The 20,299-nt window shown below is 41.9% G+C and overlaps 1 protein-coding gene and 1 long non-coding RNA gene across 2 annotated transcripts; one reads left to right on the top strand and one right to left on the bottom strand.

Annotated features, from left to right (window-relative positions):
• Nucleotides 1-252: 252 nt before the first annotated feature.
• LOC125916868 (uncharacterized) lies at nucleotides 253-6,111 on the bottom strand. The gene is made up of 2 exons (XR_007456051.1): nucleotides 5,562-6,111; nucleotides 253-748 (listed from the first exon to the last, which is right to left on the bottom strand). It is a non-coding gene; the product is annotated as an uncharacterized LOC125916868 (long non-coding RNA).
• Nucleotides 6,112-6,149: 38 nt separating this feature from the next.
• On the top strand, nucleotides 6,150-14,907 carry LOC125916867 (ribonuclease P protein subunit p40-like). Its single transcript, XM_049623126.1, has 8 exons — nucleotides 6,150-6,345; nucleotides 7,933-8,077; nucleotides 9,393-9,461; nucleotides 10,266-10,361; nucleotides 11,044-11,169; nucleotides 12,894-13,092; nucleotides 13,227-13,361; nucleotides 14,688-14,907. Exons 1-8 carry the CDS (start codon nucleotides 6,223-6,225, stop codon nucleotides 14,884-14,886), a joined length of 1,092 nt encoding a protein of 363 aa, XP_049479083.1. The 5' UTR covers nucleotides 6,150-6,222; the 3' UTR covers nucleotides 14,887-14,907.
• The last annotated feature ends 5,392 nt before the right edge of the window (nucleotides 14,908-20,299 follow it).

The raw sequence follows: 20,299 nt of genomic DNA, 5'->3' as shown, positions 1-20,299 counted from the left end.
ATTTCATTAACTGCATTGTGGATTAATAGTTTTCACATTATAGTAAAATCCAAGATAAACAGAAATGCCTCATCCTAGATATCTGAAGTCCCTGGATAGCTAAGATTTAAATTTTTTATGTACCAATTTACTTCTAAACATATGTTTTTCACTTTAAACAAAAGAATGAGCTTTATAAAAAATGTCAACCATTTCAAAATCCTCTTCCAAAATTGTAATGAACATATGTGACAGAGTTTTAGTCAGACGGTGTGACTGTTTTGGGTTCTGCTTTTCTCCCCCAGATTTATTGAGATACAATTGACATATAACATTGTGTTCTGTTTTAAAATACTCCATTTGTGCACTTCCATGTGTTGACACAGTCCACACAGCTGCCAGTGTTAATATGTTTGCATGTTCCATCGATTCCCAACCAGTCAGAGGGAGAGGACATGAAGCAGTCTGCCTCTGAGCCTTCCCAAAACTCCAGGGATTCAAGTCCTCACTTGGAGTGCATCATATATTCTTGGGGGCCGCTGATTTTTTTCCACTGTACCTGCTGGATCCAGTTCCCAGGCTGCCTGCCATCATAGGGTAGTTTTGATCTTGTACCCCAACACCCGTCCATTCGTGGCAGCTGCCTGGAGCCCTGTGCTGATAAAGACTGTGAGGTCAAGTTTAGGCTTGGCAGGATGGAGTCCTCTGATTTATTACTGGTGTCTTCAATAGTTACAGTTCCCAGCACCACCTTCCCTGCTGCTCCCACCTGTAATGGGATGATGTTAACAGATTTTAGGTTGGCTGCCTACTGATGAACATACCCAGGAGCTTCAGAGATGGAAAGCTCTCTCCTTTCACCAGTATAAATACAATACACTTGCATGTACAATTGAATAACACGGGTTTGAAGTTTGCAGGTCTACTTATATGTGGATTTTTTACACTACAGTACTATAAATGTATTTTCCTTCATTTTAACAATTTTTCTCATTTCCTTTAAGAATATAGTATATAATACATATATAAAATAGGTGGTAATTTATTAACAGTAAGGCTTCCAGTCAACAGTAATTAAGTTTGGGGGGAGTCAAAAGCTATATGCTGATTTTTGACTGCAGGGGATAAAGGAGTGTGTGCATCCTAACTTCAGTGTTGTTCAAGGGTCAGCTGTATATTTATAGGCAATGTATTTGTGCCTTGAATTTGCACACTGATGCAGGCATTAATTTATGTAGAATAATATCTTAATGTTTTCACGGAGTTGAGCATATTTATCTATTTTTAAATGTTTATTCATTTTGAGAGAGAGAGAGAACGTGCGCATTTGCGTGCATGGGCGAGATGCAGAGAAACAGAGAAAGAGAATCCCAAGCAGGCTCTGTGCTGTCAGCGCAGAGCCCGAGCTCAGTCTCATGAACTGAGAGATCATGATCTGAGCTGAAATCAAATTGGACACTTAACTGACGGAGGCACCCCAGCGCCCTGAGTTGAGGATATTTAAATTATTTTTGTACTTCTAATTTTATTGTATCATAGTCCCAAAATGTGATGTGTAAAACTGTTATCCTTTTATATTTACTAAGTATATTTTTGTGTTTTTAGAATACAAAGGTAATTTTTTTTTGCAAGTCTCTTGGTGTGGTCATTTAAAAATTCATATTTGCTACTATATTCTTTTGGATATATACATACAAATCGGTTATGTTTTGCTTCTTATTTCTTTCTTCTTCTTCTTTTTTTTTTTTTAAGCCATTCCTGGCCCTTCATCCTCAGACTTGTGCTATGCTCCCGAATCTGTGATCTAATATCCATTTGTCAATTAAGATTGTTTTCAGTTCAGGGCACCTGGCTGGCTCAGTCAGTTAAGTGTCTGACTTTGTCTCAGGTCATGATCTCACGGTCCATGGGTTTGAGCCCCGCATTGGGCACTGTGCTGACAGCTCAGAGCCTAGAGCCTGCTTCAGATTCTGTCTCCCTCTCTGCCCCTCCTCGGCTCATGCTCACTTGCTCTCTCTCAAAAATGAATAAACATTAAAAAAAAAAATAAAAAGATTGCTTTCAGCTCTAGATACCAGAAATTCAGACAAATAATAGTATGAACAAGCAAGGGTAGCAGATGAGGCTGCAGAGGTAGGCAGGGGCCAGGTTATCTAAGCTTTTATACTAGTGCAATGAAAAGCCAGGTTAAAGCCAGGCAGGGTTTAAGTGGGGGGTGGGTAGCATATACAGGCCTGCCTCAGATATAGTGCAGTTTGGTTCCAGCCAACCACAATAAAGTGAATATGCAGTGAAGTGAGTCAAATAAATTTCCTGGTTCCCCAGTGCATATAAAAGTTATGCTTACACTATACTGTAATCTATTAAGTGTGCAATGGCATTTTGTCTTAAAAAAAATGTATATACCGGGGCACCTAGGTGGCTCAGTTGGTTAAGCATCCAACTTCAGCTTATGTCATGATCTCACAGCTTGTGAGTTCGAGGCCTGAGTCAGGCTCTGTGCTGACAGCTTAGAGCCTGGAGCCTGCTTCTGATTCTGTATCTCCTTCTCTCTCTGCCCCTCCCCCGCTTGTGTGCTCTCTCTCAAAAATAAATAAACATTTAAAAAAATATTCATACCTTGATTAAAAAATTGTTTATTGCCAAAAAAATGCTAACCATCACCTGAGTTTTCAGAGTTGTAATTACTGATCACAGATCACAGTAACAAATAATAATGAAACAGTTCGTAGTGTAAGAATTACCAAAATATGACAGTTACACAAAGCAAGCAGATGCCTTTGTAAAAATGGCACCAATAGACTTGCTCAACACAGGGTTGCTACAAACCTTCAGTTTGTTAAAAACACAGTATATGCAAAGCCCCTGGGTGGCTCAGTTGGTTAAGCGTCCACCTTTGGCTCAGGTCATGATCTCACGGTTCGTGGGTTCAATCCCCACATCAGGCTCTGTGCTGACAGGTCGGAGCCTGGAGCCTGCTTCAGATTCTGTGTCTTCCTCTCTCTCTGCCCCTCTCCCACTCATGCTGTCTCTCTCTCTCAAAAAATGAATAGACATTAAATTTTTTTTTAAAAAAACAGTATCTGCAGAGCATAGTAAAGTAAAGTGCAATAAAATGAGGTATGTCTGTATGACATTTTTCACATTTTTGAGATCGGTTTGGATACTGAGGGGAGAAGAGACCGCAGAAGACAGGAAGCAGGGAGGTAGTTAGAAGCCTGTGTCTAGCAGTCAACTGAGAGAGGGGAAGGTGGCTGAAACTGGTTGTAGAAACAGAGGCAGTGAGTGAGAAGAGGCCGCCACCAGGATGCATGCTGCAGGCAGAGCCAACAAGCCACAGATATGGGGTGAGAAGTGTAGAAGAGTCAAGAATGATGCCTGGGTGTCCCTCACCCCCACCCCAGGGATGAGGACCCAGGCCTGGTGGTACAGATAGATGGTTCTGAAAGCTGAGATCACGAGGGATCACTCTGAGAAGAGAGGGCAGGAAAGAGAAGCGGGGAAGGTATGGATCACTAGAGATCTAGTGGAGGAGGAAGGGCAGGAGGAAATAGAGTAAGGTAAGCGGGGGTCCAGAAGAAAGGTTCTCAAAAATCCACAGGGGAGTGTACCAAGAAGGAGGGTTTTCAAATGTACCCAGAGATTTGTTCTGACAGGGATGGCAAGCATGCAAAGAAATGACTGTCATAAAGGAAGTTTTTACTCACAGCTCCCTAGAATCCGGAGCCACAACAGGAAGCTTCTAGGTTGGTCAGGAGGCAGGGGAAGTGAGGGCAGAGCATCAGTCAGAGCTTTTATTATGGGAAGGAATGACTGAGGCAGGGTAGACAGACTATGTAGGCTTAGGAGTGGCTAGTCTGAACAGTTTCAGTGGGCTCTGGAGCATCAGGACTGTCCCTAGTTATCTAGGACCTGGCCCTGGGGTTATTAGGGCAGGGGAACATTAGCCTGGAGCGAGCCTAACAGTTTCCAGAAGAGGTGACAGGGTGTAAGCTCTGGATTAGTTGGTTTGCAAATGAAAGACATGCTCCCTGCACAAATTATTTGCTATCTTTAGGAGTTATCTAAACCTGGAAGGGGCAGTCCCACCCTAGTCAGTGAGGCCCCAGATCCAGAGCATCAGAGAAATTTTTAAAAAGAAGATAAGAAAATATAGTTAATACAAGGAAGAAGTGTTCAATTGTATCATCTGTGTTGAGTGCAGCTAAAAGACTGAGATAAGAACAGAAACTTGGCTTTGAATTTGGCAAATGGAAAGACCTTGATGAAAGCCAGGTCAGTGAAGTAGTATGGAGGAAAGCTAAAATATATTGGGTTCAGGAGAGAATGTGCAGAGAAGTGGCTTTTACGGAGCAGAGAAACAGAATGGTGAGAATGCAGAGGAATTCAGGGTCAAAGGAAGTGCCTTCACTTAATGCACAACATTAAGCACATTTGTATACTGACAGAAATGACCCAGCAGGCAGGGAGAAATGAGTCATTACAGACAGAACTCCAGAACACTGTGGAGGGAGGATGAAAGGATTCTGCAGTCCCAAACTTACTTGAAGTTATAGCTTTAGTCTTTTTTATTTTTTTTTGTGTTTATTTATTTTTGACAGAGAGACAGACAGTGCATGAGTGGGGGAGGGGCAGAGAGAGAGGGAGACACAGAATCTGAAGCAGGCTCCAGGCTCCAAGCTGTCAGCACAGAGCCAGACGCAGGGCTCGAACTCACAGGCTGCGAGATCATGACCCGAGCTGAAGTTGGACACTTAACCGACTGAGGCACCCAGGCGCACCCTCAGCTTTAGTCTTTAAAATAAATGAGAGTTTTAGAAGCACCTGGATGACTCAGTCGTCTGAGCATTTGACTTTGGCTCAGATCATGACCTCACGGTTTGCAGGTTCGAGCCCCGCGTCCGGCTCTGTGCTGACAGCTCAAAGCCTGGGGTCTGCTTCAGATTCTGTGTCTCCATCTCTCTGCCCCTCTCCTGCTTGAGCTCTCTCTCTCTCAAAAATAAATAAACATTTAAAATAAATGAGATTTTTGCCTTCTATTTCATAATACAGGCACACCCCCATAAAACATATCTGCAAGTACGATTTCCCTGGAGGAACACTGAGTTATGAATACCAGAATGGCATAGTGGCTGTTTATCAATCTTCAGCTGATATAATTTATATTGAATTTTCAAAACTTAATAACATATTTTAAACTAAATGGCTTGCAAGAAAACCTTCACATTGGCTCCAAATACAACTGGTAGACCATAAAATTACAGCACTTTGCAAATTTTGTATTATCAGCAAAGGTGTGTGTACACGTCTGATGGTGGTCTAAGAGAGGCCACTGCTACTTGTGACGTGACTAAGAGGTAATGTTTTAAGCATTTTATATCCTAATATGACATTTGTAACACCGCTAGGTGCCATATTGTGATTCAGGAAATTGGTAGAATTTTTCAATTAACCTGCTATTCCTTATAATTTTTCCTGTTTAAAATAATGGTTAATATGTTTTTCTTAGTTTTCTCAGAGATAGTCTGACATTTTGGGCACACGTTACTGGCCCGGTCTGTTTAAAATTTTTAAATACTTACCTTGTAAATTACGTAACTTCGGTTGTTCCAAATCTTAAAATTGACGCTCCAGACAGTTGTACCACAGATAGTCTGCTGTTTTGCATCCTCTCAGCACAGAATTGGGGCTGTGCATACTCCAGCTTGAGAAACGTATAGTACTTGATCAGAAAAATTATGGAAAAACGAATTCTCACATTGTAACAATAGTAACAAAATTTTTAAAGCCGTTCAGGTGGGATTTTTAAAAAGGGATCTTAAAGTGGTTCCGACGGAGTCGTATTGTAGGGCCGAAAACAGAAATTGTGTATTATCTTCCTGCACAAAACTCCTAAACCATTTGTGAAGGAACAGAGGGAGGATATACGGCAAGACAGCACCAGGGAGGGACGGAGGTCTTGGCGAGAAAGGTGGGTTTGAAAAAGCAAGTTCCAGGTTTCCAGGTACCAGGTATTTCCCCTTTAGGCAATGAATTTGCGGTTTCAGGTACCCAAGGTTCAGGAACCTAAGGTTCCGAAGAAACCCAGGCCCGCCCTCACCCCTAACCGGTCACCAAGCCCGAGCAGCCTCAACCGGCACTGCGCAGCTGCAATGCGCATGCCCGCGGGGCCAGGCGGAGGGGCGGAGCGAAGCGGAGGGACTGGGCTCCCGGAGCTCGCTCAGGGCTTGCGCCGGAGAGAGCATGGCCACACTGCGCAGGCTGCGAGAGGTTCCCCGACACTTGCTGGTCTGCGAGAAATCCAACTTCGGCCATGACAAGTCGCGCCACCGGCATCTTGTGGAGACGCACTACCATAATTACAGGGTGAGTCTGGCCGTCGTGAGCCACTCAGGAAGTACCCCGTCTCCGGGAGCTGGAGAGATGTGGGGAAAGTCGCGTTCAGTGAGGAGCCCGCCCTCAGCGCGAAGAGGGGCGGGGCCCCGCGCTAGGCACTTTGGGAGCTGTAGTCTCTAAACTACTCCGAGCTGGTAGTTTGCAGAGCTGCAGGACTACAACTCCCAGGATGGGCCGGGAGTAGGGGCAGTGTCCTGTCCTCGCAAGGAGGGGCTGGGCGATTTGCTCTGGGCCGATTCCAAAGCGTCGCTGGCTACTTTGGCCCCGCCCCCGGTGGAACACTTTCTTCGGAGGGAAAAGTCAGGCACGGGCCTCTGGAGTTGAAAGGCTGTGACGTCTGCCACGTGGAGCCGCGGACTGGCTCCAAATTGGGGCCTCGCGCCCCTCCCCACCTCTTGATTCCTTCTCCCACCTCATGGGAGCATCTTGCCGAGTCCAGACCAGGAAGCACATGCTTTTCTAAACTGTTTAGAGGAACTAGTTTTATCTCTGAGAAAAGTTTCCACTTTGCCTGTTACCTTCTGTGGTCTCCAGCTGGAGCGCGCTAGGTTGTCAGGTTTAGAGTGAAATGAGTCGTGGTGTCCCTGTTTGCAAGCATAATTTAAGAGCTTTACAGGGGGGGTAACTTTGGCTTTTGCTTCGTAAAAATGCCAGCCGCATGGGGCGCCTTTCTGCAGATGTGGAAGTTGAGGCATCAGTGAGGTTAATTATTGGTTCATCCAGCATCTGGCAAGAGAAGAGGAGAATAATCCAAATGTTAGTCAAGGGTCTAATGGTCCGTTCTCACCAACCCATTTAAGTGGTGAGGCCTCCAAAAACTCGACTTAAACTGGTTTAAGCCTTTTACTTTTACTTGAAATTGATCAGCCTCATCTCCACCCAGGTCTGACTGGCAGTTTTTCAGAGACACAAATGGTGACCTTGGTCCCTCAGGAATAGACTGGTGTTTGAGCTTTGGGAGAGCACTTTTCAAGGTGTGGAGCATTTGGGCCACATTTGAAACTGGTTAGGCTTAACATCTCTGCCTTAGATGGAAAGCTCCTCACCAGCAGCAGTCAGGGTGTGTGCCTTCTCCCGCCTGGGCTGATCTGTAGAATTCTTCTGTCTAGAAAATGGAAATAACCAGGAGCACTTATGCTTTCGTGGAGCCTGTTAATGATTGATGTCCCTAATTTCTGTAAGCCCTAAAGGACAGTCCCTTTGATTCCAGCTGGTACCAGGATAAACAAATCTAGGGATATTCCATTGTACTAGATTGCCCTAAAAATTAGAGTAGTGGACAGGATACAAAAGATATTGCTTATTTGCAAAAGATGAAATGCAAGCAAGAGCTTTCTATTAATTTTTTTTTCTCATTCAGCTTTCCTATAATGTTTGAATACACAAATAACATGAATTGTCAAATTTCTTTTTTCCTGAGACTGGTAAATTAATTTAAGAGTTTTATAGAAACCTGTGGGGGAATAGTTAGCAGCCTTCATATGTTACAGCATCCCTAAAAAGCTGGGGGTTAATCTACATGAAAATAAGGCTTATTTATATTACACATTCCAATAGGTTTCATTTCTGATTCCTGAATGTGGGATACTATCAAAAGAACTGAAAAACCTGGTCATGGAAACCGGACCCTATTACTTTGTGAAGAACTTACCTCTTCATGAGTTAATTACACATGAATTCATCAACACCTTTGTGAAGAAAGGTGAGGAAAACCTGATCATATCTATGAATGTGGCAAGCTGAGAAAGGATAGTTAGATCACATCACAATACTAGGGGTCTTCCCTTGTCTTCAACAGGGCCTCTGGAGATGGTCTGTGTGGTCAAGTGCGTGCATCGCCCCCCTGCCCTCAGTGTTCTCACCCTACACTTTCTGGCGCTCTCTGTAGGTGGTGGTTTCTGATTACACTTGTTCACAAGTGTGGCATGGGGATGTTGTAAGATGAAGGTATCTCTCATCTTAAAACAAGGATCCAGGGAGAGGAAGGTCTTGGGATCTGTGTGTTCAGATACACTGCTATTGGGTGTGTGGCTGCAGAGACCACTGTGTTCCCACTCAGTCCCCACTCAGCAGTCTCAAAGGGTTCATCTCCTGATGCAGCCACAGCGGCTGTTCACCAGGCGGTGTGCCTGTTTATGGTTCAGTGCCTTCTGCTTAGATTTTGTGGCTCTGACCCTCTTCTGCTCACCCCATTTCCATTCGTGTCTGCTGGGTTGATTTCTCTGTTGTAGTTGTTTTGTAGGGGCCACTTGTTTGAAACTGTATGTCAGTGTCTTTAGGGAATGCACCCTCACTACATGAATCACTGTGAGTAAGCCCCTTATCTTGTTGCCGGCCCTGTGTCTGTCCTCTGCATGGAGCTATGAAGAATCCAGTTCCTTGCAGTTCCTCTCCTTCAGGTGCTGCTGGCACTGCTCGAGAAACTGACATGTTGTCCCTGGCCCCATCAACTTTATTCCTTTCATCTGCTCTGAAATTCGGTACTAATTTGTTAATAATGTGGACACTGGCTGCAACAGGCACTTTTAACTATCTGAACTCTTGCAACAGCTCTCCAAATTAGGGCTATGATCCCCATTTTACAGGTGAGGAAACTGAGGTTCAGAGAGGCTGCATGGCTTTCCTAACCTCACACAAGTTCCTGGCGCATTTTGAAACTTTACCTGGAACCCTTCCTCTCAAGTGTATACATTTCCCTAGTGTTCTACTTTGTGCCTCTGCCAGCATCCCCGGGGGTACGCACTCCACCCTGAGTCCATTTTCTGCTTGATGGCAGTCACCTGGCACAAATAGGCCCTGGGGGGAGGGGGGGCATGAACTAGCTAGAGTGTGGCCTCTGTGTCCTCCAGCTCAGCCTTGGCAGGTTTGAGGTTGATTGAGTGAGCTGGAGCAGTGGTGGATACTGACCTTTAATCACCTGGAATATTTGTTACAGTGTAAAGATAATCTGCTAAATTTTTGTAGGTGTGATTTTTTTTTTTCCCCTTAATTTCTGGTCTGGGCTCTTTCTCTTATAGGTTCGTGCTATGCACTAACATACCATACAAATATTGATGAAGATAATACAGTTGCCCTGCTGCCAAATGGTAACAACACTCAGTCTTTTCTTTGATTTTACAAGAAATACTGTAAAAAAAAAAAAAAAAAGTCAAAACTCCAGATTCATTCCCCTTCTTAGAAGGAATTATTGTTAACAATTAGGAATTATTGGTGTTTATTCTTCCTGACATTTTCTTTATTTTTTTTAATGTTTTATTTTTGAGAGACAGAGAGAGAGCGAACAGTGGAGGGGCAAAGAGAGAGGATCTGAAGCGGGCTCTGTACTGACAGCAGAGAGCCTGATATGGGGCTTAAGCTCATGAACCATGAAATCATGACCTGAGCTGAAGTTGGACTCCCAACTGACTGAGCCACCCAGGCTCCCTTCTCTTGACATTTCCTATAAATTTATAAACAGACATAAAGCTTGTTCTTTTTTTTTTTTTTTTAAACATAAATTTCATTGTATTACATTGTTTCTCAGTTTGCTTTTTTCCCCAATATGTCATAGACATCTTTCCATATCAGGGCATATAGTTCTGACTTACTATTTTTAATATTTTGAAGGTATTCCAGTGAATAGATATACCATGATTTAACTATTATTTCTTTAATAAAAATGTACATATTTCTGTTTTCACTATCATAATATCCATGTATGTATAATACATTAAAATATCCTTCTACATAAGTAAGATGTATGTATAAATAATATCTTTGTATCACAAGGAAGATCCTTGTATGTAGTTTATTACCCTCATATCTAACTGTTGAATTTGCTGTGTTCTCTGTTCAGTCAGAGAACATGTCATATTTTAGCATCTTTTTTGGGGGAATTATTTGATTTTTAGGGAAATTAATTTTATCACTGGATAAAGATACTTATGAAGAAACTGGACTTCAAGGTCGTCCATCTCAGTATTCTGGCAGAAAAATCATGAAGTTTAGTAAGTATTATGCTCCATCAGCTTCCAACAAGTTAGTAATCGTCCTGTAGCTATTGAAGTTTAAATGTTTGAATTGCTGCTGTTCTTTTTGTTTAGAAGAACTATGGCTTTTTCTTGTCTTTAAAACTTCTGACTCAAGGGGCTCTAGGTTGAGCTTTGGAGAGAATAAGATTGCTGTTGTATCTATTTCTCTGCAGCTGTAGGCTGAATCTTATACAGATCACAGAGTTGGAATGGTCGATTAAATATATGTTTTGGGTCAAAAATTCAAAGTAATGAACCCAACATAAGAGTCTACAACTTGTTCTTAATAAAGAATTTCCTTTACTTTCACCGAATTTTTATGATTACTAGTAGAGATTCACCTGTGAGTGAAAAGAGATGGTTCTACTGATAGTGTCAGGCTTAAAACGTGAATAAGTGAGGCTGCCACATCCATAGGTAGATTTAGGATTGACTTCCCAAGGACCTCTGCTCTTGGTCTTTGACCTAGGAAAAAGTATGAATTTAAAACAAGGCAGAGTTTTGATTTGGTAAACCAAAGGAATGCAAGAAGAACAAAATAATTTTTACTATTCACAAAATTCCAAAAATTCTGATGCTTTTTAATACAACACTTTTGCCACAGTGTAGGCTGTAGTATATGTGAATGAACGATGTATTCCTCTTTCCATTTTTTAAGTTGTTTCCATTGATTTGATGGATTTATCCCTTAACCTGGATTCTAAGAAGTATGAAAGAGTTTCTTGGTCCTTCAAAGAAAAGAAGCCCTTGAAATTTGATTTTCTCTTGGCTTGGCATCACACAGGTATGAAAAATATGTAACAATACAATGACTTGGAAATCCAATTATTGATTAAAGGGGGGTAATAGAGAATTCAAACAGGTGATTCATCCTTATGGTCTAGGATATTGTATACATATATGCATAAACATTATTCAGGAAGCTGCTTGCAGCCCTCTGCCCTCCCCAAAAGCTATACATCAAGATGATCTAGGCCCACAGGCATCTGCCTCCATCACCGTGGGGTATGTTTGGATCCAGAGATGATGGCTTCAGAGCAGCTAACTCTTAGCTGTTTGTCCTCTTCCTTCCTGCAGCTTACCTCAGATAGCCTTGGCTGCACATTTTTAAATAACACACATTCTAAATACAAACTGTTGATTATGGCAAGATAATAATCAGGCAGACCATTCATTGTCAGGTTAAATTTGTCATAACTTGAAATTGATTGAACGTTAAATTTAGTTCAGGGGTCCCCAGACAATGTTGATTTGCTTACAACTGCCATGTGCCTTGGTCCTTTTAGAGTGTATCTTTGGTCCATCACAAGATTGTCATGGGTCAGATCATCAGTTATGATGGTGTGGTACTCTGTTTTGGAGAATAGGGAGACACATAGGTCCATTTTGGAGATCACGCCTATCCATCTGCTCTTCCTTGGAAGTTTCTGGTCACTGGGTGCTGTAGGTTGCTTGCATGGGTCTGGAATGCTTCAGTGCTTCTCCTACTTATGGTAGAGATACAAGAGGGCAGAGACACTGACTGACAATTCAGTTGCTCGAAGTGTTCATTGAGTACCTTCTGTATATTGGGTTCTGGAGAGTTCTGTGTTCCTAAGACTGCATATTATTCTAAGGGCTTATCAGGAACTGGGGAAGGTCTGAGATTTTCCCCACTTGTAAGCTAAGAAGTTAGCCTGCACAGTCTCATGGATGCTGGCAGAAGGTACGAGACTCAGGTCAGAGGCAAAGGATTTAATTATTCATAGTGTCAGTGGCTGGACTATGAGCATATACAGTAGTGCACCAAGTCCCAGTACCTACAGGGTGATACACAGTGGGCCAGGTGACACCCGTGCATGGAGTGGGCTGCATTACAGAAGAGGAATCCGGAACTCCAGTCTTATACTGGCCAGTAAGCCTGCTGACCTTTGCTCCTGGTGGTGGGGGATGGGGGTAGGTGGAGTTGAGATGGAGAGCAGATTATTTCTATTGCCCTGGACAGTAAGAAAGCCTGCCTGTTGCTCCCCCCACTAAGGGGGCCACTACTGCTGTCTCCCAAGGCTGTTGGAAAATCCGTGAAGATACATTGATTTTACTGGGTTTTTAAAGACAAGCTCAGATGAGATGCTGCCATCGTTCAGTTCGTCTTGTGCTTCCTTTAGAGAGATTATGCAAATAAGCTCCTCTCTGTAGAGTTCACTAATTTTATTTATACATAAGTGGTGCTTTTTTATTTAGTCAATCAAAATTCTCAGATTAGGGCACCTATGATACTACTATGGGTTGGACGTGAAAGGGTTATGCGTTTCCAGGAAAAGTGAAAGAAAGCGAATGTTTACAGAACTTTGGCACCAAGGAGCCCAAAGGAACTTAAATGATTTTAATTTGAATACAGCTTTGCACACCCTCCTTCTGCTTTACTTCATCCCGCCTGCTCCCCGGAACTTCGGGAGGGAATGGGGTGGTTCCAGGGATTCGCCGATCTTGTTTCCAGTACTCACATGGCCTTTTATGGTGTGTTCTAAGGTGCAGAAGAATCAAGGATGATGTCGTACTTTTCCAGTTACGGAATTCAGGAGCGGCAGCCGCGAGTAGCCCTGAGCACGGCGAGCGAGCTGCAGTGCCCGGTGCTGCGGAGCGGCGAGCTCGGGGGAGCCCCGGGGGCGGCTTGCAGCGCCCCTGAGTTCCTGGACTGGCTGGGCGCCGTCTTCAGTAACGCCCAACTGTGCGTCCGGGGGGCCCGGGCTGGGGCGTGGCCAGCTCTGCGTTCTTCATGGGGGTTTATACTTTGAAAATGATCAGGTGGGAGATAACAGAGGTATTTTCTTTCTTTCTCTTTTGTGTGTGTGTGTGCTACAGAAATAATGAGCCGAATAATTTCGTATCAACCTATTGTTGTCCTCAGCCGAGCACGGTGGTGGCAAAAGCTTACTTGTGTACAATCACTGGGTTCATAGTTCCAGAGAAGATACGTCTCCTGTTGGAACAGCTGTGGTGAGAACTTTTTTTTGCCTTTTAGGTCTTGCTTGTTCATGCCAGCGTGACACGTCCGGGGCAGGGCTACTGTTCCAGATCGCAGGGCTCTCTTGCACACGTCTTCTCTTTTTTCCTCACTTGGGTGCACAGTGTGGTAACATTATCATCTTAAATGATGTGACTGTCCTTGGTGAGAGGAAAATTCTGTTTATACTTAACAAAAAGACAAAGAGCAGAGTTTAATTAGGCTTCTTGAAAACAAGCTGTTCATTTTTCACGTCGTGCCCCAAAAGTTATAATACCACTTAGGAAAATGGTGATACTCTATGGAACACGTTATGGTCTGTTTTAAATGTTAGAGTTCTTCGAAGGTTTTTTTTTGAAATGGGGTGAGAAAGCAAGTTGACCATCTTTGAAACCAAATCATGTCTAACATCTGTTCCCGCTCTTAACATCTGCCCAGGGCAGGGTTCACATGCCAGGGACTGGACACGCAGGATGGGGTGTGTGGTTGGGGTCCGGAAAGGTACTCTCTAGAAAAAACGCCACATTGTATCTAATGTCAGGAAACTCCATTCCCGTATTAAAAAGACTATGAAGTAAACATAACGCCTTCGCAGTCTTCACTTTTCAAATGTCTAAGATTTAAGTCTTGAGGGTTTTCTAAGTCTAATACCCCTTTTCACTTACTAGTTTAGTAGTTTGATTTTCCTCAATAAGAAGGTTGGATTTTAGGGGCACCTGGGTGGCTCAGTCGGTTGAGTGGCTGACTTCAGCTCAAGTCATGGTCTCCAGGTTCATGAGTTTGGGCAGGGGTCGGGCTCTGTGCTGACAGCTCAGAGCCTGGAGCCTGCTTTGGATTGTGTGTCTCCCTCTCTCTCCCCCTCCCTTGCTCATGCTCTCTCTCTCTCTCTCTCATTCTCAAAAATGAATAAACATTAAAAATAATAATAATAAAAAGAAGCTTGGATTTTATTTAAATGCAGTAAATTATTCTGCAGTGTTGCCGTGAACACAGACTGTTGAGCGAACAACACTGTTAAATGGAGGGAAACTATTTTTATACACTTCTGTGGTTTTTTTTTTCTTTGCATCTTACATGTTTTCCATAGTAAGCGTAGGAACTGCTGAAGTTGGTTTTGTGCATTCTGTATTGGTTAACGTTTATTGAGTTCACCACATAGTAATTTGAATGTAATTTGTATCTCTTAATTTTTTATCAATAGAAGCTAAGGTCTGAGCTTCATTGGAACATCAGAAATACCACTCATTCTGAATAAGTGAAAATATAAATGTGAACGTTCCTAGCCCTCCCGTTTGTTAAGATTTCTCTTTCTTTTTCAGTCGCTACTTTGATGAACCAAAGTTAGCTCCTTGGGTTACATTGTCAGTTCAAGGCTTTGCAGACAGTCCTGTTTCGTGGAGAGAAAATGAACATGGTTTTCGAAAAGGAGGAGAACATTTATACAACTTCGTGATTTTTAATAATCAAGACTATTGGCTTCAGATGGCTGTTGGGGCGAACGATGACTGTCCACCATAAAAACTACAAAACCTTAAATCACGTTTGTGTATGTTTCTGTTTGGTTTCAGATTTCTTAATGGTAAAGGGCTGTGTGTTCACCCAGGCTTGTATGATGATGGCATTTCTACTCTTGACTTAGGGCCCATCCTGTGAGTGCAGCTGGGCCTGACATCCAGTACAGATCTCATAGTTGACTACCCCTGGTCAGCATCAGTATAAGCACAGAGGTGTGGGTCACTACGTGGTAGAGCAGAGCAGGATGGCCAGGGAACAGGCGCTGTTGGACCATTGGGTAAGATGTGTGCCATTACTCAGGCGTATGATTACAGGTTTTTCACATAATAATTAGATTATACTTCTCAGGGCCAGTCCCTGTTGTTAAGTGCTGATTGTGTATCACCTCATTTATTTCTCACATGAACCCCAGGAGGAAATAGTGGCACAGAGTATAAACAAGTGAGCAAGATCACGCTGGCTGTGGATCTGAGACTTGACCTCAGGTTAGCTGGTTCCTAAGTGTGTGTTCCACTCTTGCCTCTGGATCAAGGAGGGGTGCTTCAATACTGTATATTGTAAAGCACAAGTCAAAAGAATTTTTTTTTCCAGCTGTGGCTGATAAGGACCAGCTGAAAACAACTAAAACTTCTGGAATACATATCAAGAACGATTTTTAAAAATGGATTGATGAGCTGCAAAAGAATTTAAGAATTCTCAAAAAAATTTAAATATTCTTTTTTTTTAATGTTTATTTTTGAGAGAGAGAGACAGAGTGTGAGTGGGGGAGGGGCAGAGAGACAGAGGGAAACACAGAATCCAAAGCAGGCTCCAGGCTCTGAGCTGGAGGGCTCAATGTAGGGCTTGAACTCATAAACCGTGAGATCATGACCTGAGCCAAGGTCAGACACTCAACCGACAGCCACCCAGGCGCCCCAAGAATTCTCAAAAAATTTTAAATGGAGGTAGAAACACAAAGAGGTAATTAGGATACTGGTGCCACTTTTCACCCTTATGACATTTGCCAAATATCAAATTGAACTTTGTTTTTCAGCACCTGGGGTGGGGAAGGGCCAGTAGCACAGCTGACAAAACTTAGGTCCTGCCCATGGTAGGGGGACTGATAGGAGACCTCACAAGGCTGAGACCCCAAAAAAGACAGTGTAAGGGTGAACAAATCTGTCTGTTTCCTCCCTCTCCAATCTCCCCTTGTCCTCCTTCACTCCCCCCACCCCCCCGCCCTACAGATAGCGAGGAAGATTGCTTATCCTGAAAACCCATCTCCCCTGAGGATATGTATATATATGTGTGTGTGTGTATATATATATGTATACATATATGTATATATGTATATGTAAATATATAGCCACATTCAGCCCCCAAACTGATTTGTTTGCACAGCCTGGGTAGTCTAAAAAAGTGTCATGCTGGAAATTTAAAGTGATACCAGGTTTTTAGTGCCTTCCAGGTGACAGAAGCAAACCATTGTCTTTGGAGGAACTCAGAAATAGTTTCAAGGAATGCAATTTCACAACCAAAAATCACAAACATGTAAGAGAGACAAGAGCCAGCAAAAACAATGGACAAAAGAAGCAGGCCTACAGACTTAAGCTATTAAGACTTACCAGACATGGGGTGCCTGGGTGACTCAGTCGGTTAAGCATCCAAATCTTGATTTCAGCTCGGGTCATGATCTCTAGATTGTGAGATCAAGCCCTGCATTGGGCTCTGTGCTGAGCGTGGAGCCTACTTGAGATTCTCTCCCTCTCCCTCTGCCTGTCCCCCACTTGTGCATGCGCACACACTTTGTCTTACAAAAGAAAAGACTTAACCAGACATAAGAGTATGTTTTATATTTAAAGAAATAAGAGAGATTAAAGAGCATGAGAGCAGATGGGAAAAGGACCAAGGAAATCTAGGAATGAGGAACACCATAATTAAAAGTTAAGTGGATTGACTAACATGACAACAAACTAGGTACCACTGAGAAAATAATAGGAAGAAATAAGGATGTTTTGGACTTGCAAAAGACTGTATCACCAGCAGATACTCACTACAAGAAAGATGAAAGGGTGTTCTTCAGACGGAAGGAAAATAATCCCGGATGGAAATATAGATCGTCACAAAGGGATGAAGAGCAGAGGAAATAGTATGAGTAAATGTATGATTTATTATTTCTAAAGCTTCTTTAAGAGGTAATTATAAACAATTATAGAAAAGTAGCATGGACTTTATAATATATGTAAAAGCAAAATGATGACAAGAAAGGCTAAACAAGGGGGGGGAAGTATACTATAAGCATACTTATAAGGGTCTTATATTAGATGTAAAATGAGAGAACTATATTTTGAATGTAGGCTGTGATAAGTTAAAGATGTATACTATAAACCCTAAAGCTACCACCAAAATAGCCAAAAGATTATAGCTGTGAAACTAACAACAGATGAAATGCAATAAAAAAATAATAGATTAATCCAAAAAAAAAAAATGATAAGAGGTAAAAGAGTAGAGAACAAATGGAATAAATAGAAAATAAATAGCAAGGGGGGCACCCAGGTGGTTTAGTTGGTTAAGTGCCTGACTTGATTTTGGCTCAGGTCATGATTTCATGGTTTGTGGATTTGTGCCCCATGTTGGGGTCCCATGCTCATTGTGGAACCTACTTGGGATTCTTTCTCTCCTGTCTTCCCCTCCCATGCTTGTGCTCTCTGTCTCAAAAAAAAAAAAAAAAAAAAAAATGTGTATATATAAATAGCAAGGTGATAGACTCCAACCTAACCATACCAATATTCACATTAAATGTAAAGTCTAAATTCCCCAATTAAAAGGCAGAGATTGTCAGATTGAATTTTTAAAAACTACATTAGGGGCATCTGGGTGGCTCAGTTGGTTAAGCGTCTGACTCTTGGTTTCGGCTCAGGTCATGATGTCACAGTTTCATGAGTTCAAGCCCCACATTAGACTCTGCGTTGGTAGTGTGATGCCTGCTTGGGATTTTCTCTCTCTCCCTCTTTCTCTGCCCTTCCCCCACTCGTACTGCCTCTGTCTCTCTCAAAAACAAAAATAAAACCTATATTATGTCTTCAAGAAATGTACTTTAAATATAAAAAATAGGTTAAAAATAAAAGGATAGAAAAAGATACACCATGCTAACACTAGTCAAAAGAAAGCTAGAATGGGTATATTAATAACAAAATGGACTGTAGAACAAAGAATTTTAACAGGGATTAAGGATTATTTCATTATGATAATGGAGTCAGTTAATGAATGTAACTGACAGCAATCCTAAATGTTTTTGCACCTAGTAACAAAGCTTCAAGACATGAAACAAAAGCTAACCAGACTAAGGAAAAATGGATAATTACACAATTATCAAAGATTTTATTACTCCTTTCTAAAACTGATAGAACAAGTTGGCAGAATAAAAATATAGCAGACTTGGATGACAATATCAGCCTATTAGACCTAGTTGATATTTGTAGAACATTCCACACTAACACTGCAGAATACAAAAGTGCACATAGAATATTTATGAAGATAGACCACATTGTAGCCCATTAAAAAATCATAAATTTGAAAGTATTCATCATAACAAATTATGTTATTTGGTCATAGAGGAGTTATGTTAGAAACCAATAAAAGGAAAAAAATCAAAAAGAGAGCCTTGAAAATCCTCAAATATTTGGAAATTAACTCACAAGTCAAAGAAATCTAAAGGGGAATTAGTAACTTGAAGTGAATGAAAAAAATTGTAGGTTGCCATTAAAGCAGTACTTACTAGGGAAACTTGTAGTAGTATATACCTGTATTAGAGAGGTCTCAAATCAGTGACCTGAATTTCCACTTTAAGAAACTAGAAAAATAAGAGCAAATTCAATACAAAGTAAGCAGAAGAGGAATAATAAAGATCAAAGTGGAAATCAATGAAATAAAAGACAAAAACAATAGAACAATCATGGGGTACCTGGGTGGCTCAATCGGTTGGGCATCCAGCAACCTTGGCTCAGGTCATGATCTCGTGGTTTGTGAGTTTAGGCCCCCCAGTCAGGGTCTGTGCTGACAGCCCAGAGCCTGGAGCCTGCTTCAGATTCTGTGTCTCCCCCTCTTTCTGCCCCTTCCCTGCTTACACTCTGTCTCTCTCAAAAATAAGTAAACATTAAAAAACAAAAAGAACAGTAGAGAACAATCAGTGAATCTAAAAGCTTCTTCTTTGGGGGGCGCCTGGGTGGCGCAGTCGGTTGAGCGTCCGACTTCAGCCAGGTCACGATCTCGCGGTCCGTGAGTTCGAGCCTCGCGTCGGGCTCTGAGCTGATGGCTCGGAGCCTGGAGCCTGTTTCCGATTCTGTGTCTCCCTCTCTCACTGCCCCTCCCCCGTTCATGCTTTGTCTCTCTCTGTCCCAAAAATAAATAAAAAACGTTGAAAAAAAAAAATTTTAAAAGCTTCTTCTTTGGGAAAAAAAGACCAATAAAAAATCCAGCCAGATTGGTGAGGGGAAAAAGAAAGAAGAGAAATTACCAATATAAGGAAAGAGAGAAGTAACATCCCTACAGATTCTACAGATATTAAAAGGAATATTAGGAGCACCTTTATGCCAATAAATTCAAAATCCTAGATGAAACCAACAAATCCCTTGAAAGACACAAATTCACAGACCTCACCAAAAAAGGAGCAGATAACCTGAACAGCCCTACAGAAGAAATTAAAATTACAGTTTTAAGACCTTCCTGTAACAAAAATCCAGGTCCAGGTGGCTTTAGTGATGGGTTTTACCAAACACTTAGGGAAGAAATAATACTAAATCTGCACAAACTTCCAAAAAATCAAGGACAGAATGCTTCCCAACTCATTCTATGAGATGAACATAACTCTAGTACCAAAATTATCCTGATACCCTAGCCAGACAAAGCTACAAGAAATACTACAAGAAAAGCTACAAAGCGATATTCCACATAAGCATAAATTCAAAAGTTCTAAGGAAAAGTTTAGTAAATTGAATCTTCTGTAATAAAAAGATAATATATCACATTCATAGGATTTATCCTAAGAATGCAGGGCTGATACAGCGTTCACACAATCCTCTCAATCAGTACAGAAAAAGCACCTGACAAAATACCATCATCTATTTCTGAGAAAAACTCAGGCAAACTAGGAATAAAGGGCACTTACCCCATTTGATAAAGGGCATCTACAGAAACCATAGAGCTAACATGTTTAATTGTGAAAGACTGAATAATTTCCCCCTAACATCAGGAACAAATTTGGGATGTCTCTATCCAACATTATACAGGAGATTCTAGACTGTACAACTGGGCAAGAAACAAAGGGCATCCAGATTGGAAAACATAAAAGAGGACATGATTTTCAGTCATGTAGAGAATGCACAATGGAGTCCACAAACTATGCATTAGAACCAATAAGTGACTTCATCAAGGTTGT

The sequence above is a fragment of the Panthera uncia genome, unplaced genomic scaffold (genome assembly GCF_023721935.1).
Source record: "Panthera uncia isolate 11264 unplaced genomic scaffold, Puncia_PCG_1.0 HiC_scaffold_1274, whole genome shotgun sequence".
In the NCBI taxonomy this organism is placed as follows: Eukaryota; Metazoa; Chordata; class Mammalia; order Carnivora; family Felidae; genus Panthera; species Panthera uncia.
This window is presented reverse-complemented; position numbering and strand designations above follow the sequence as displayed.